This window comes from Cynoglossus semilaevis, chromosome 11 (genome assembly GCF_000523025.1).
Source record: "Cynoglossus semilaevis isolate Cse_v1.0 chromosome 11, Cse_v1.0, whole genome shotgun sequence".
Taxonomy (NCBI): domain Eukaryota; kingdom Metazoa; phylum Chordata; class Actinopteri; order Pleuronectiformes; family Cynoglossidae; genus Cynoglossus; species Cynoglossus semilaevis.
Window position 1 is genome coordinate 8,573,400 of NC_024317.1, and position 18,090 is coordinate 8,591,489.

Genomic DNA, 18,090 nt, shown 5'->3' on the forward strand with positions numbered 1-18,090 from the left:
TGACGTTCCCTCGCAGCGGGCCTTACAACGCTGAGTTCTGGTCCACTCTGCGGCGCAGGAGAGTAAGCAGCGCCGTAGTGAAGAGCAGCAGAACCAAAGACTGGAAACAGCTGGCTCAGTGTCTGCCGACCCTCAGCACACTGGTGGTGGAGCACAGCTGTCAGAGCAGCCTGGACTGTCTAAAATACTTTAGTTACATTAAGCGGCTGGTCATAAGACACAGCAACACGTCAATTGTCCTCGATGCCTCCATTGTTAAAGAGTCCCAACACCTTATACACCTGAATCTGTGTGATGTGAAGTTGACCAAACCCACGCGCCACAGCTTCATCTCTGCCGTGTCCTTCTTTTCTAACCTCACGTCTCTGGTCTGCCACCATCTAGGGATCTTCGAACACACTAGTGTAATGATCCACTCTGTTCTCAGCTGCCTACCAAAGCTGGAGCATCTGTCGCTGTCTGTTGTGCACAACCTGTATAGCAATATTCCAGGACCTGATCTGTACCGGTCACGTGGACTAGCTAATGCAAGGACCCTGTTTAGCTTGGAGCTCATCGACTGCATGGATCAATCGTTATCAGAAGATCTGATGAAGTTAGTGCCTGGTCTAAAGAGTCTGTCTGTTTCCTACAAGTACACACACCAGGAGCTGATGGACAGAGAGTTGTCTCCCCTGTGTCACTTTAAAACATGGCTGAGTGACCTTCCTCATCTGACCACCCTGGCCATCTTCAAGGGCCCACCAGTGAAGCAGTATGTCTCCTCCATTCCAACCACAGTCACCGACCTCACACTCTGTGTTGCAGGGCTGTCCTCACAGGATCTGACGGCCACAGCAGCCCGGTTGCCAGATCTCCTGCACCTCCATATAAACCCTTGGCCCTCACACTCGGGTGCGCAAACACCTGGAATTCCTTTGCTTTTTCCAAAGCTTAAACGTCTCAAACTTCCCCATGAACATATACCAGAAAGCAAATTCTTGGCACTTCACAGACTGTGTGATTTAGTGTACCTGGAGATCCTGGATGGCAGTCCATATCTCTCTAAACTCACAGAAAAACTCAAAGCTCTCACAGACTACAAGCTTCAAGTGATAACTTCTCCCAGCCAGAGAAATGTGTTGTCTTGTTGCTAAGTATTTACAGACACCACAAAAATGTGATGGACAGGAGTATAGCAGTTTTTTTTTACCAAATCTGAAGGAAAATGCAGCTGAACCTAGCTGTAAAATAAAAACATTGTGTTGTTCTAATAAACCTAGACATATGTATCAGCAGGGACCTTATCACATAGATGGTTGGTTACTGTCTGAGGAACGTATTTTGACGAACTCAACACTGCCCCCTAGTGGATGTATTGATAAAAACCACTGAAGAAAGTGTAAATACGGCTAATATGTTAACGTAGGAAACTGGAGTGAAATTAGTTTGAGTTTTACATCTCAGCCAAGAAGCTCAGCCAAGAAGGTTTAGGATAGTGCCTTTGGTAATAGTCTGGTTAGTGGTTATCTTTTAAAGAGAAAATCTGAAGTCAATTAGAAGGTAATTCTCAGATGATTTTAGGAAGCCAGAATTCACTGCATTAGTAAGACATAAGGACTTCTTAAAGCAGCAGCCCCAACTCTATGTGGCCACACAAGTGAGACAGCAGGGTGCATACACGAGGACTGGTTTTCAAAGATGACTATAACATCTACTGAATGGAAATAAAGGCACTGCTGGGATTTGAACCCTTCTGTATACAAGACAGGCATTTTAACCAGTCAGGGGGAACAGATATTAGACATTTGTCATATTTCAAATGTACATTTTGCTACAGTTTGATGTGATCAGTGACAGTGAAAAAAAGAACTTCTGCTCAAGACAGAATCGCAGAGATAAAGAACTTTATTTTTGCAGCAGTTACATTAGTCGCTCAGTCATCGGAAACCACCCACACAAAAAAAGTTAAAAAAAAAAAAAATCAGTTGACCTGGAGGGAAAACTTAATCTCAGTCTTTCATTGTTTTCATTTCAATCTTTGACAGAAGCAAAAACTAAAAGGCAACTGTAGCTACATAAATGTGGATAAAAATCAACTGACAACTCCTGGTCACCTTCTCAGGCACACAGTTAGAATGCAGGCGCACATGTGTTTCCAACTGCCTGTTACCTTACATCTCAGTCTGCTCAGTACAGCCCATTACAGTGTTTAGATGTACCACAGCAGATGAAGCCTCTCCTCCGGCTCCAGTCAAAGCAGAGGAGAGAAAACTCCAGTGTGTAAGACCTTATTGCATTGACACATTTGGCACAAGAAAATGAGGCATTTCTAGATCAGTCAATGTGGATGCTGTGGTTCAAATGTGTTCACACCTGCCAAGAAAATGAAAGAAAAATGACAAATATGTGACAAAAAGGAGCTAAAAGTAAAATAAACATGTATTTGAAAAGAAGCCTTGGTGTCTGATTCCTGATCAGCTAAATCAACCCAACACTCTAAGCACAGGTTCATAGTTCATCCCTTAAGGTACAAATATGTAACTGAAGCTGGTGTGTGTGTTTGTGTGTGTGTGTAAGAAGAGGAATCACAATTGTTTTGTGTACTTGCCAACAGAGCCAGCTCCTTGTATATCAGTCTGAAACTAGAAAACTCAGAATTACATTTTTTTTAAATCAAAAAGGTGACAAAACACAGCTCTGTCACAATGCCAAGCACAGCATACATCAATTTAGACTCTGATTGTAACAGCAACTGGCAGCTAATGCTGATGCTAAATGCTAAATCACCCCAAAGAAATATACAATGACATGCTTTTAATTCAAATAGGCAACCCAATCTTAAATCATCATTCAGTCTTTAATCCGAGTGAAGTTAAGTGATATTTGACAGGAACACAAAAAGTGACGTGAGACAAATGTTCGCCTGACGCAAATCATACCATAAATCCTCAAGCAGCAGATCTTCACTTTTGATACACGTTTTTGGCTTTATTTAATGAAATGATTCAGCATCTATAAAAAATTAAACAAACATACATCATCCATCAAGAGCTCTGATGGTATGAGTTCATGAGAACAGCTCAAAGGTCAACAGTAAAACACTGTTGAACAAACGCCATATTCAGAAAAGTTGGTACGCATTACTATAAATGGAGTAAAAGCTCAAATCTGTGGTATTGGTAATCAACAGTTTTTAACACAAAAACAAACATGTTTTAAAATGATTTTTTACTGAAATAAACTGGATTCTAAAAGTATTTCTGCAACACACTTCAAAAGATAACACAAAAACTATTCTGGTTTACTGGCAACATTAAAGTATCCTAGTAGGACTGTTCTTTGTTTTGTTCTTTGTTTTGTAAAGGAAGGTGGTAGCTCAGCACCACCAGTGCAAGTATGCAAATATTATAATGGATTTTCACTAATTATAATTGGTAAGTTTGGCAAAGTTTCAGGAAGAAAATCTGCAAAAAGGCCAAAGGAGAAAACACGCGCTGAATGTGCGTGACCTTTAAGGCTTTCAGTGGTGTTGCATTAAAAAACATCACTCACCAACAAAAGGCATCTGTGATGATATGAGCTGCACCAGGGATTTGTAGGAAATCATAGGAGTTGGACTGGCCTGTCTGTACTCTGTTATCCATTTCTCATTAAAAGCATTAGGCACATAATACAGAAGAGAATGAGATAACTGTAGGAATATTGAAAAGCTCCAGTCCCTAGACAACAGTCATTCGACCAACAAATGTTCAACGATGGTTCTTTGTGTCTAAGTGTGTGTGTTCAAAGAAAGTTGACATGACTCTGTGTTAAACGTCTTTTGTTTGTTGCAGTTGTTGCTTTATAAGCTAGTTTATTAAATGATTAAGTAAATGAACGACATCATCCAATTTCATCTTTGTCTGATAAATAAAAAAAATCTGAATGAATCTACACTGTGTACCAACTTTCTGAAAATCAGGGTTTGTATTACAACAAGCTGCTACATGAAAGATTTCAATGTGGTTATTTTCCTAATGGCAGCAAAAAATGAAGTTACATGACAACATGGATGTATGTACAGTTTGAGGAAACTGAGAAAATGTGTTTTTAATTTTTTTTTTTTAGTGAAACAGTAGAAAAATACGTACAGATTTCCCAACGACACACACATAAAATGCACCTTTCAATACCAAGAGTGTGCACTGGGACGACTGAGTTGGGCTTCTGTCTGTCTGTACTGTATACGTCCAGATGGTTATTTTTTTTAGAATGGCACCTTAACAGTTTCCAAAAGTAGAAAAATACATTTTTATACGTTATCAACACAACTTATCCAGGCGCGGGGTATTCAACCTATTATCATTTAAAATCTGATGACATCACCTTTCTGTGGTCCATGCAAACAAGCAGCTGTCTCAAATCTGCATAATGTAAAACCACCATACACTGCAAGGTCTCGCCCTGCAATGGGGAAATAGAATCATTTGAAAAAATACAAGAACACGTCTCACACTCTATCAGGGTTATGTGCGGACCCACACGTCGTCTTGCTCACAGGAATAAACCCCTAAATAAAAATCTCTTTTGGCTCTTGTAAAAAATCTTTAGCAAAAGTGTGAAAATGTCAATATTGTCTATTCAGTGTTGTTGTTGATGTTACCCACCATCTTTGTGACTTCACCTCACACCAACTTCTCTGACTTATGCGCACACACGTCTGTGTGCAATCCAACGCAATTTGTAGATGTCGACCCGGCCAATCACTCACGGTCTAGCTGAAGAGTTTGATGAAGCAGCTGTGGCAGTAGGGCTTGTCGTTCTGCTCCTTGAAGGTGCCTTTATTCAGCTGCTTCAGGCAAAAAGCACACACAAAGTGCTCTGGGTGGAATTTCTTGCCCATGGCTGTGATGCAGCGGCCAGTGATTGGCTTCTGGCAGCCGGAGCACAGTGAGCCGCGGCGCTCATGGTAGTGTGACTCGCAGTACGGCTGCCCCTCGTGATCAAAGAAGCTGCCATTTATAAATGGCGTGAAACACTCCTGCAGGAGGACAGAAGGTTAGAGGACAAGTTAAAGCAAACAATGGGGTGAAACAGCAGAGAATGAGGACTCACCCGGCAGACGAAGCACTCAGGGTGCCACAGACTGTTCAGAGCAGAGATGTAGTTTTCCAGGATGGCCCGGGCACAGCCACCACATTTTGGAGCAAACATGTCGAAGTAGTCCTTTCTGCAGTAGGCCTTTCCATCCTTCTCGTGGAAACCTAGAGGGCAGCAGAGGAACAGTGAAACACTTGAAAAATGGTTCTTTATTTAGTGTTAGTGATGTCTTCATGGATCAAACAGGTGATCTAGTACAGACAAAATACACTCAAAATACTATTACAGATAGAATACATAATGAACCATTCCTAACTAAGACAATATTCTTCCAGCTCTAAAATCATTCCAAAGTTTAGGGATGTTCCTTTTTCACCCTTGACAACATATTACAGAAAATTACTTGACAATTGCTGACATTGCTGAATGACAATCATTTTTAGTTTTTATCATGACTATGATATATATATATATATATATTTTTTTTTTTTTAACGTTTAGCCTTTCATATGACTGCTGAGCCTGAACAGACAGCAGTCTAGTTTGGCTTCTTTTTAAATGTCCCAAAATAAAATGTCAAATGTGCATTAAACGTTGTGACTAGTTCTTTCTGAATGAAAATATTCTCATGTTTTTCTTCTCATACGTCATGGCTCAGCTTCAGCCAGCTACAGAGTTACACGCCCCAGTTTAAGAAAGACACTGGTACCTTCTGGTCCAAAAAAGGATCCACACTGGGCACAGAAAAAATGTTCCGGATGCCAGGTTTTGTCCAATGCAGTCACAACTTTCTGTGAAGCAAAAAGAAAAATCAACTTGTTGTATTCAAAACTTTCTATTTTTACTATTTGTGAGACAACAATCAGTGTGGGCTGGAAGACCAGGAGAGGGCAGGCACAGTCTACTGCTGGGAGTGGGAAGTGCTGGAATGTTATGATAATTAGCTCATGTTTTTCAGGCCTGAGCGTGTCTCAGCAGCTCAGGATTGGGACACACACACACACACACACACACACACACACACACACCAACACTCTCATCACGTAACACAAAATATAATCACTAACACAGAAACCCAAGTTCTGAAAAAGGTTGAAATCACTTTGAACACACCCAAGACGTTTGAGTACACAAATGACATTTGACTTTGCCACAAGTGACTTTTGATTTTTGACCACTAGGGGGTACAATTCGGACAAATGTGTTTTTCTGAGGCAATGGCATTCATAATGAGTAGAAAAAAATAGAAAAATACAAATAAACAAGTTCTCAGTGGAAAACATTTTTGAAAAATATTAAACTAATGAAATAGTTTAATATTAACTATATAGGTTTTGACCAGTACATTTAGTTTTTATATAGACAGCTAATGAATATATTTAATGGACATAATATTACAAAAATGAATTATGTTTAAGTACTATATATATTCTTTTTTACATTCCAAAGTGTATGTGTATGCGCACATGTGTGTCTGTATGTGCTAAAAACACATAGCAATGATGAATGTGGGGGGTTTTGGCTGTGAGTCACGCTGACCTTTTTAAACTCTACTGTCCACCAGCTACTTCCATTTTCAGTATGTCAGGCAGTGAATGTGTACATGTGTGTCGATTTGTCTGCAGAGGAATATTGTCTGTCGTCGTTAGCCAATCCCCTGAAGGACGAATGTCCTTGTGTGAGTGCTGACAAGTGAGAGCTGAGATTATCCGACAGTAGCATATGTTATTGTCAGTCTGTATTTGTGCCTCAATTACAAGCTGCTTGACTTTTACTGCCACCTCTGTGTGTCAGTGTGTGTGGATTCAAAAGTTTGCAGTTGTAGTAATTATTTCCCTAGGGCTCTAATCTATTAGATTATGAATAAATAAATATCAGTGTAGGTGTCTGATTTACGTGAGTGAGTGAGTGTGTGTGTGTTTAATGCATCCAGCACTTACATCCAGGATGGGTCCATTACAGTACTGACATCTGGGTGAGAACAGGCTGTGGTAGTCTTTCTCGCAGTAGGGCTGACCGTCTCGCTCAAAGAAGTTTCTGGAGCCGATCTCCTCCTGGCAGTGTGTGCACACAAAGTGCTCTGGATGCCAAGTCCTGCCCATAGCAGTGACCACCTGGTGCACGGACAGGTTTTAATGCATTAAAAAGAAATGAGCTATCACCAGGCCAAGCAGCAAATGTACTACAGGTAGCTCAAATTTCCTAAGTATCCACTCATCTATGTAGTTTGCTGACATCATCAAAACAATATTATTTAAGACAGTGAACATTCTTAATCCTTTCTACAGGCCAGTATTAAGAATTGTTGATTATTGGGATTAATTACAGTCACGATTAATCATGGCTGATCGTGATTAATCATGACTAACCATTTCATAATATTATTACCTGTCCAACAATGGGTTTCTTGCAGGCTCCACAGACACCCTTAGCCACGGTCTGGACTCCCAGTCTGTTGAGGTCTGATTGCAGGCTTCCTAGCATGTTGTCCAGCTTGTTAGCCGGTTTTGGCAGTGAAGTGGGAGACGTCTTTCCCTGGGACTGGATCTATCAGAGAAAAGAAACCAAGATTTCTATAATTTTACTAAATTGCTTGAGTAGAACAGTAGAGCGTTAACAACCAAGGCAGTGAATACTGTGGTGAACGGACGTATTTTCTATAAAAGTATGCGCTGGATTTTGTGAGTGATCTGCCTCTTTTGTGGATAAACAGACACACCTTCTCAGATGGTGCAGACATCGGAGCTTCATGACACCTACAATCCTTTGAGACAGAAAATAGCAACTCTGCTCCGTCTATTTTATCTCACTCACAAACACTTACTCCTGACCGTATACACAGCAACAATGTCTACACACCTATGCATAAATCCTTATTTTAAAAACTATAACACAAATGATTACACAATCTAACATATGACAGGAATCAATGACGAATGACACTCTGGTATCTAACCTAGTGGGACCTGTTGAAGGAAGTCCTACGGGAGATGCTATAATTGTTGGTAACTGTGCTGTCATGTGCCATATTAGGTTTCAGTTGCACCACAGGCTTGCCATTCCTGCACATTGCAGGACAGTTAGTGCATTGGAAACATGTGGGGGGTGGGGGAGGGTTGCCTTTCTCCTGCCTCTAAGCCCTGAAACTCTCAACAGCTCTGTGAGAACATGGCTCTTGGCGCCATCAGATGTCAGAATTAGAAAAGGGTGTTCAGTCTCACTGTCCTGGAAGTCAGTGCCCCTCATAACCCAGACTGATGGGGTTTCTGACAAAGCTTTAAAGTTGGGTTTCTGTTCTGGCAAGAATGGACACCACAGAATTTAAAAACCAGGCCAGATTCAGTTGTTCACAATATTACTGAGGTGCAACTGCTAGGATTTGGAGGAAATAAGTATGACTCATATTTAAATATAATAATCAAAAGTGTGGTCACTGATTTAAACCAATTTCATAAAACAAGAAAGAATAATGTAGAAAGTGTTTTTGATATAACATTTCATTAAAATTTTAAATAATAAACAACTACACCACACTAATAAATACATGCCTGCTGCATAGATTATTCATAAAAGTAACCTAAAGGCTAAAGCTTTGTTAACAAGAACAGTGCTTTATGTGAAAATAGGCTAGAGAATCACATGTCTGTTTTTTTAGAACAAGAAACTAGTGCAGTATTGCAGTTGCAATGGAGACCAGGTCATGGGATTCAAAGATAATTCTTGTGGAAATTTACTTAAATGTGTCCACATTTCTGATCATATACCACGGTTAAAAAACATCAAGGCTGTTACTGACAAAAGATACAAAATCAGCATCAAAAAAGGGAAATGGATTGTTTTCCACTTTTACTGAATTTTAAGAGGGTCGTAGGTGAAGAGTTTATTTTCTCAAGAATTTGGGGAATTTCTCAGCCAGGTGTTTAAATGTGTCAAACAAATGTGAACACACAAAAAAGAAGAAAATGTTTCATATCCTAAATTGAATAACATTACACAAATTAAAATAAAATAAATACAAGTGTGATTGTCTGAATTTTAACAAATAGAACTACAGTAAGATGGTCAATGAAAACACTGTTAGTCCCAACTACTCCCTTTTGCCCTGAAGATCTGAATGCATTTCCAGATGACCTTTTGAGTTTTATTGCATTATAAGAAAGGCTACCAACCTAACTGAAGATGCATTGGAAAAGTATAAAATAACAAATGTCACTATATAATGCCAAGAAAAAGAAGCAACACCTTGTGTGGGCGAATGTGGAAAGTATGAGATGAGAGAAAACAGAGATGTGTATGTAGGGTGAGCCGTGCCTGCAATGGTGGGAAGACAGGGTCATACTCAGTCTGGCAGCCCACTGATACAAAGACTTTGGGTGGAGGAGGTGGTGTAACAGGCTTGGGAGGGGGGCTAGGTGATGGAGGAGGCTGGACAGGGGGAGGTGTGGGCTCCCTCGGGGGAGGAGTTGGCACTTTGGGGGGTGGTGGAGTAGGCTCCCGAGGAGGCGGAGGAGTTGGAGGGGGAGGAGGAAGGGGAGGAGGAGTCTGCTTAACTGGGGGAAGTTTTTTGGGCACTGGGGGAGACTGTGGAGAGGGTAGGACTTTTCTCGGTGGGGAAGGAGATTCAGGAGAGAGAATGATCTGGGGGAAGGAAGGAAAAATGAAAGGACAGAGAGAGAGGAAAGCAAAGAGTAAGATACAAAAACAAGGTTAGAAACAAGAAAAGGGTAAGAAGTAATGGAAGTGACAACTGTGCCAAACACTTTCTTTTTTCATTTAAAAGTCATTAGACATTTGCCAGTCAAATTCTTAAATATATTAAGTCCAATTGTAACGTGATGCTGCTCTAAATTTAGCTCTGAATAAACAGGGTATGTGCCTCTCAGGTCTACCTTATCCACAGATGGACGGACCCCCTCTTCACGTGTACGCTGTGGGTTAGACATGACAATGACTCCCTCCGTCAGCCAGTCATCTGGCTGCTGTTTGCGCCGGCGCTCCACCCGCCCTATCCCCAGTTTTCCCTGCAGCTCCTGAATGAGTCGGTCCTGTGAGTTGCTTTTATTCACAATGATTGGTCCCATTTTACGGCGGAGAAGCCCCTCCCTGTACATTGGATGCACATTGGAGGTCTCTTTGGTGCGGCGGATAACTGACTTGAGCTAGAGAGCAGACGATAAGGAGGTTGTGGAATTCTGTGCTTGCCAATTACCAAAAACGTCTATGTCAAACTCCAAACACCATTAGCACAGCCCCAGCACAGGATGTCTCATTCAAGCAGCAAAAATACACAAGTTCCATCTCTCTCAAAACATGGCAATCTATTCTCAGCTCTCTTTGAAATCATTCAGTAATTTAGTTCGCCATGCTGGAAGCTCAGGTTGATACAACAAAATTCTACTGCTTTCACAACAATTAGGACATGCCGATGGTCAACAATACAATATCTCCCCCCCCCTGCAGTCTGATTCCCATCTCCAGAAAAGTTAGTTCTATATAAAAAATATAATAAAATAATACAATGGTTAGCAGTATCACACCTACTATCATCTAAAAACAAATATAATAAAAGCATACATGAAATTAGGAGGAGACTTATCTTGTAAAGTGAAGAAATTCCCTGTGATTGATTATAACCTTTAAGATATAGTAGATATAGTTCGCCTATATCTAAAAATGGTGCATAAAACCAAAAATTGCCTGTGAACGATTATAACCTTTAAGAGCGAACTATATCTAAAAATGGTGCATAAAACCATATTTTACAAAAAGGACGCTGTTTGTGATTAACACACAAAAATGAATACGTATTCAAGTTTACTAGCAAATAGAAGATTTTAGTTTAATCAATTCCGTGTACCAACTTTTTCGGAAATGGGATCGTCTTTGTTCATCGAGAACATACTCAAAGGCTAAAACAATCCATACTCTATTGAAATCTCGATCACATTGCAGTCACCAAATAAAAACACACTCTGGCATCAGTACCTGGTAGTGTTAGCATGACAAGTCAGGTCCAGTGACTCATACAGTAATGTCAAGTGAAGCAAGTAGGGGCGTGCATAGAATTCTTTTCAGCAAAGCTTTCAGCATCTGCCACAGTATCACAAGAGAGATTTTTCTCTCAAGCCATCGCACACTGCACTATCTAATAATACTACATGCACCACACCACAGAAAAAAAAATGAAATCAATAAATGCCTTTTTGTACTATTGTTCAGCTCCTGGGTTTTTTCAAAGAGCTGCTCTTCCAAAATAAGCTTCTTTCAGCAGACTAATGATACAGCTAGAGAAATATCTTCTGACAAAGCTTTGTGAACGGCTTGTTGCTGTACACAGTTATTACGACAGGTCACCTATGAGACCAAATACAGCCTCTTAGCTTTATGCTAGCAGCTTATTTTGGAAGACCGCGGTTGAGCATCCTACTTGGCCAGAGGCAGAGAGCCTCTCTACAGCAGAAGGCTGCTGTATGGGCAGGTCCAGTGTGGCATCTGGTGTCCCTGGGCAGGTGGAAGGGGTGAAACACTCATCCATCCAGCTGGACTCAGTCATAGGTGTGAGGGTTCCCTCGAGGCTCAGATCGAGGTTAAGTCCATCATCGTCCTCCCAAGATCTGTCTTCATCTCCAGACAAGAATTGTGCCGAAGATTGTGCAGAGTCGGGGGCTAGTAGTTTGTCTAATGCGTCATCCAGTAAAGGCTCCCGGCAAGGCCACGTTAAATATGGCACCATGCTCGCTTGTTTTTCTACGTTTGGGGGTGACAGGGTGTTATATCGTGCCATTGATGGTGAGATAGGTGATGATCTGGGACTGCTGGTGGCTGCAAAGTTGTATGTTTTTTTAACTACTGGAGAAGGACTATTAGGAACTGCAGATTCAGTCTTGGGTTGTCTTACTGAACTCCTAGGCGACATTACTGAGCTGGCATTCTTTGTACTTGCCTCTGGACTAGAGCTATTGTATTCTGATGGTGAACAAGAGATATTAGGGCTTGTAACAGGACTTGAAATTCTCGGAATCAACACTGGACTGGCAGTCTTTGGAACGGTTATTGGACTTTCACTTTTGGATGCTGGACTTGAAAGCCTTGGAACTGTGACCGGACTTACAGCCTTTGGCACTGTGTCCTCAAGTGTTTGGATTCTTAATGGACTTGGATTCTTAAAAGTTTCTAAATGACGACTTATGGGATCTGGCTTTGAACTTGTACCAGTTTGACTTATACTGGCAGATTTAGAATCTGATAGACTCAGACTATTGGTTTGAACGATGGGACTAGGGCTCTTGGAAGCAACCACGTCACCGAAGGTCTGCACAGCAGAACTTGGAATTCTAGAGTTGTTTACAACAGCAGACAGACTTCTTTCTAGAATTGTTTACAACAGCAGACAGACTTCTTTCTACTTGACTTGAGATTTCACAAGTGACAACTGTAGTGGCTAAATTCTGTGTAATACTGTTAACTTCAAAATGACCAATAGGCTTGCTGGATATATTGATATTTTCTGAATGAGAAATCTCAGAAGACAGTGTCACATCATCATCATCATCATCATCATCATCATCTTCAATCTGTTGGATCTTGGTGAATATGGATGATGATGTGACCACAGTGGTAGCAGCTGAAGTGACATGTGCAGAAGACCCATCTTCATCGATATGTAGTTCTAGTGGAACAGTGTTACAGGTGGGAGTGGTGTTACTAGAAGGTACAATACCACCAGGTACACCATCATGAGAATTTATAGGTGGTGGCAAGGTAACTGCTAGAACAATAGGTGAACCAGCTGCACCTTTAGAGTCAACGCACTCCTGATTTACAGACAATTGAGAGCCAGACTAGATAAAGTGAAATTGTAGAGTGTGTAACACACAAACAGACACAAACAACACAGTGATAGAGAAAAGAGAAAGAGACCAGGAAAAAGATTGAGCCAAAAGTAAGTGATGTAAAAAACTGTCTTTTCTCTAGGTGATAGAAATGAAGTAAAACAAAAACTGAAAATAAAAAAGAGAAATGATCCTTCTGCAAACACATTTCTAACACAGCTATTTTTGATGACATATGGAAACTGTTCTATCTGTCTATCATAGAGCAACCATTTTAATATGCCTGTGTGGTGTCTTATTGTTTAGGTCATATTTCTTCAAATCTTGTTAGCTAGTAGAAACATTACTGAAAGTTCAGTTCAACTTTAGGCCACAGTTTCTTTCATTTTAACAATAAGTAAGATTTGGTCTGTGCCTATTACACTCAAGTATACTGACTAGAAATATCTCTAAGAGTCAGCTCCATGTTTCTGGAGTGACCAGAAGTTTTATGGCAATTATTATGCTTCACATGGAGTCATAAAGAGTAATCTGGAGCTGGATCCCAATGTCATTTCTTAACCCCAAATATCTAAATCTCTAGCAGCCGTATTTAATTTAACATGAGTAACCCAATTAGAAAAATGAATTTTAACCACTTAGTTTTTACAATTACTTTAGCAATTGGGAACAACTCTGAACATGTGCAGCACCCTCTTGTCCTACACTGTGCTAAAAATAAATATCAAGTGTGTGTTGTGCCAATGAAATCTAGCCACTAGTAAAACCTACTCACATTGCTTTGGACTTTGAAGTCAGACAGAGAGGCCATGAGCTCATCCAGCTCTCGTGTGGCAGAGGAGGCAGACATTCTGGTTTGGTGCTGTGTTGGTGTCACATCCTGTCCATCAGTCTGGTCTTCTGACAACACCAGAGGCGTGGGACTAACAGGAAAAATGACAACCCCAGTTAAACTGAAAGTAAACCTAAAAATATAAATACATACTTTTTTCTTTGCCTCTTGTCTGCCTTACATGGGCGAGGGCACAGAGCTTTCCAATTCATCGAGAAGGCTCTCCACACTTGGTCGTACATCGTCTATTCCTCTTGTTGCAACGCTGCGCTTTGGCTTCTCAATAACAGGTGGCCCAGCCTTGCCAGAGACTCCATTCTCGTGAATTTGGTGTATAATACTGCTTGCAGGCAGAGGTGGAGCTGCATCTTCTGTTAGTGGAAAAAAAAAACTTAATTTCCCTCAACCTAAAAAATGTTCAATTAAATGGTCAATATATAGAACAGAAAATATATACAGTATGCACTGTAGAACTGTTGGTATACCTTCTGTGGGAAAGGCGGGTGTGCTCTGCTGGACAGCGTTAAGCTCCAGAAGAAGACGGTCCAGTTCAGACAGGTTGTTGCCCAGAGCCGAGTTCATGCTTGAATCACTGCTCTTCGGCTTGATAGGGAAACTATATAAACCAACGAGAACAACCGCAACTTATTTCTACTGCCACTGACAATATTTTGAAACTGGCAGCATTTTCACCAGGGCACAAAGTCAAAGCGAAAGCGATATTTACAGTTAAAAAAATGTTGAGGTCGGAACAGAAAAAGTGGTTTAACTTACCTGTAAACGTGGTCCTCTTCACCAGTAGGTTGGGTTGGGCTACTGTTTTCTTGAGACCAAGGACTCCTTTGAGTTGAACTCAAAGACTGAGCAAATTTGCAGAAGATTATTTAAAAATCAATTTGATTTTCCAAAAAATACAATACATAATAAAATATTATAAAAGTCTGTCTTTACCTCAGTTTCATCAAGTCCGTTCAGACCTTGTTCCGTGGGAGTGGGCGGGATCTGTGGTGGAGAGCAGATGTCTGGCTGGGTCTGACCCCCAGCAGGGATGGAGTAGGCGTCTTCGTCAGACAGGAAGAGAGGGCGCTTGGAAATGTGGGATGTCGTGGACTCAAGGTCCGCCAACAGAGCATCTATGGAAGAGTAAGAGTTCATGTTAAACTGTTGGTTGATTATAAATACAACAATGGATAACATGGGTGACATGACCCAAGCATCGGAAACAATGACAAAGAAACAGACCAGATTTTGTTCTACTATTATTACCAAGAAAGTACATGGTGACATACAGGGTTAAAACATAAATGTGACAATGGTGTCATGTAATCTGATTATAACAGGGTAGATGTGAAATAATTATGATTAATTAACAACTAATTTAACAAAATAATAATGCATTGATTTTACGTGCCAGAATGTATACCAATGTGTGCTTTGTAATTTAATAACAGTTGATTGTCAATAAGGACGGAAAATGGAAAGTTTTTTGGGCTCATTTGGCTGCTGATGCAGATATTATGAAATGGGAGGGATGAGTCAGATCAGAAAATGTGAATTTAAAGAGACGTAATACTCTTGAGAAAGCTCTTAAGACATGAGCTCAACTGCACTGAGTTGATGATGAAAAGACATGTCTACAGAGTTCCAGATAATGTAGAGCAATGACAACGAAATGTGGATGTGATAAGTTTATGAGCAAATATCATAACAAGTGCATTGAATAACTGATACTTTACCACTGCCGACAGATTGACGAGCTAACATATTCACTAGTGTTTTTGTCCAAATACTGAAGATGTGTAAGTTGACCACATAATGCATAAGAATGTTGACTAACTCTGTCAGATTGCATCTAGGGAGGGTTGTTTGTGTCAGGTTTTGCTGGGTAACACTGGTATTGCAGTTCATTTAACCTTTCAAGGAGTGTTAATAAATAAAGATTGAAGAAGATGTCCATTTTCTACATGTAGTCTATATAAATAAACAAGGCCATTTGAGATTGCATTACATGGTAACTTTTAGGGCACGGACACACCTATATACATATCCCCACAACAACTGTAGCAACTTTGTTAACACTTATAACTCATGCGCGCTGACGTCAGAAATGTGGTAATAATGTGATTCATGCTGATTGCCTCAGCCACTCCTTTAGTTACTTATTGACCTCTGTCTGCCCACAACTTTAATCCGAGAGACATGTCATGTCTGCTACCAGGTGAACATACTCCATTTACTACTGTCCATACCAACAGCTGCTGACTGTGTGTGTGATATTTTAGGAAGGACGTGTTTAAAGAAACAACAACAAGCTTTACGGTCCTAACCAGTATGTAGCTAAACACACAACCTAACTCGACTATTACAATACGACTGCATGAAAGAGCTTATTACACAACTGCTGGACTTACTGTTACTCTTTGAAATATTCACTAAAACAAGGTACATTCCTTTAAAAGTATTTTTATTTTTCTATTGTTAGCAGTTTGCGACATACAACAAGACAAGGTTTGCAAAGGAAAACAGTACTGTTTCCACACAAAAATTAGTTCTTATCAACTCTCTCAAATGTTCAAACAGTAATCACTGCACTTAACCTTTATCCTGAAATAACCCACTGAGTCAAGAAAGATGAGACCAAAGTTAAAAAAGAATGACATGGAGAAGATGAGACATACCTTTTTAAAGAACAGTCACACACAGGGAAATGTAAGGCAGATGAAGAAAAAATAAGTTGAAGTAGAGGAAAAGTTCAACCCAAACACAGTGTCTGCCAGGCAGGAACTGCCTTTCTTAACTTTACCATCTATGTATGAGAACAAGAGATGAGCAACGTAGTGGTCCCCCCCCCCCACACACACACACTCCACAACTGATATGCTGGGTCCAACCAAGCAGCCTGGCAAATTAAGAGACTACTCACGCAAACAGATGATCCACTAAAACAGCCAACGAGGACGGAGCTGTCCGACTCTGTGGAGGGTTTACTCTGTTGTGAAATGAGCAAAGTTGACAACGAGCGAAGAACTTATCAACACAGGCATGCTCAAAACTGAGGGAGTGGTATCCCAGGTACATAAAAGAGAATAATCCACCCTGTTCCACACAGTCGGCATAAACTTATGACTCACACACACACTTTTAACACACGGTTAAGAGACGTGTGGTGTAACTCTTGGTTACATCAGGTTGACAGATGATTGTCAGCAATCAAAAAGGAGCCTTTTTTAAAATAGGAGACCTAATACCAGGTTCATTTTATCCAGGGCACACTGCAAAATACACCAGGGTGTCATCGGTGCAGAGGTCAGACTGACTGCTGTGTTTTCCAGACAGACAGGAGACTGCAGAAGCAAAGATTAATACCAGCTCTACTTGGATCAAGTGAGCGTTTACATGGTGATCATGATTATCATGGCTCACATGCCTGTTGACTGGGTTTCACAGCAGAGGCTTTTTTCTGGAAGCAGAAGCCTGGGCACATTCCACAGTTTCATTATGGCCTCAATTCAACACCGTGTTTACACTACTGCAAACAGATCCGTTAGTGCCACAGTATCCCATATGGAAGCAAAGCACACGCCCAAAGGCACGAGGAGACACTGAGGATAACCAAAAAACATTTGTTGAGCAAAAAGGAAACTTTTAGTTGTTTCAAATCATCAAAGGGAGAAACTGAGAAAAAGAAATGTAACTTCCCCTCCCATCACTGTAGACGGTGCTGTGGTTGCAATTTCAATGCACAGGTTGAGTGTACAACATTTTAACACAATATCAAATAACAGATTTGATGATGTATATTAATATCAATACAGGCACATGTGACGCAGAGGTCAGTCATAAACCTGAAGTGATAATACTGGCTCTCTGACTAAATATAGCACAAGAACTACTGTCTGTCAGCTGGTGACTAAAAATGTCCACAAAAAGATGCCTCTTTTCAAAACATAAACTACTCATTTACCCTCTGTGCCTCTGAGGCTTTTGTACTGCATCTTATAAGTACCTATACTGAAGATTTCTTTGTGACATTCAAAAATATACATTTAAATTATTGTAACTGTGAAAGTTCTAAAAGTGCCACATCTCAGATTAAGGACTAAATAATTGCAAATAAATGCAGCACTTAGACTGTAAAATATGTGATTAACCAAGAACAGTCCAGTAGCACCGTGGCTAAACTGTTGCAGATAATTATAATCTTTAAAAAAAAAACTGCATAAATTCAACTGTACAAGTCAGTGAATGGCTGCTACTGTTGTCAAGACAAAGTTTTACTGCAGTGGATGGAGACCTCAGTCAGCAGATGTTGCTCCAGATGGTTTACACAGGAGATGTTAATCAAGTTGAACTGGCCTTCACCCT

General features: G+C 40.5%; 2 protein-coding genes across 2 annotated transcripts in view; both read right to left on the minus strand.

Moving 5' to 3' along the window:
- Positions 1–1,869: 1,869 nt before the first annotated feature.
- Positions 1,870–18,090, minus strand: part of pxna (paxillin a) — a 25,122-nt gene continuing 8,901 nt past the window's right edge. Inside the window, exons 2-11 of the mRNA XM_025059986.1 lie at positions 14,677–14,858; positions 14,500–14,585; positions 14,211–14,341; positions 13,907–14,096; positions 13,669–13,816; positions 7,450–7,608; positions 7,002–7,175; positions 5,771–5,852; positions 5,077–5,225; positions 1,870–5,002 (exon numbers count right to left, since the gene is read on the minus strand). Of these exons, the coding sequence (XP_024915754.1) occupies positions 4,736–5,002; positions 5,077–5,225; positions 5,771–5,852; positions 7,002–7,175; positions 7,450–7,608; positions 13,669–13,816; positions 13,907–14,096; positions 14,211–14,341; positions 14,500–14,585; positions 14,677–14,858 (1,568 nt within the window). The 3' untranslated portion in view covers positions 1,870–4,735. The remainder of the gene's footprint in view (positions 5,003–5,076; positions 5,226–5,770; positions 5,853–7,001; positions 7,176–7,449; positions 7,609–13,668; positions 13,817–13,906; positions 14,097–14,210; positions 14,342–14,499; positions 14,586–14,676; positions 14,859–18,090) is intronic.
- On the minus strand, positions 7,616–12,426 carry LOC112487724 (actin cytoskeleton-regulatory complex protein pan1-like). Its single transcript, XM_025059987.1, has 3 exons — positions 11,489–12,426; positions 9,951–10,220; positions 7,616–9,699 (listed from the first exon to the last, which is right to left on the minus strand). Exons 1-3 carry the CDS (start codon positions 11,975–11,977, stop codon positions 9,274–9,276), a joined length of 1,185 nt encoding a protein of 394 aa, XP_024915755.1. The 5' UTR covers positions 11,978–12,426; the 3' UTR covers positions 7,616–9,273.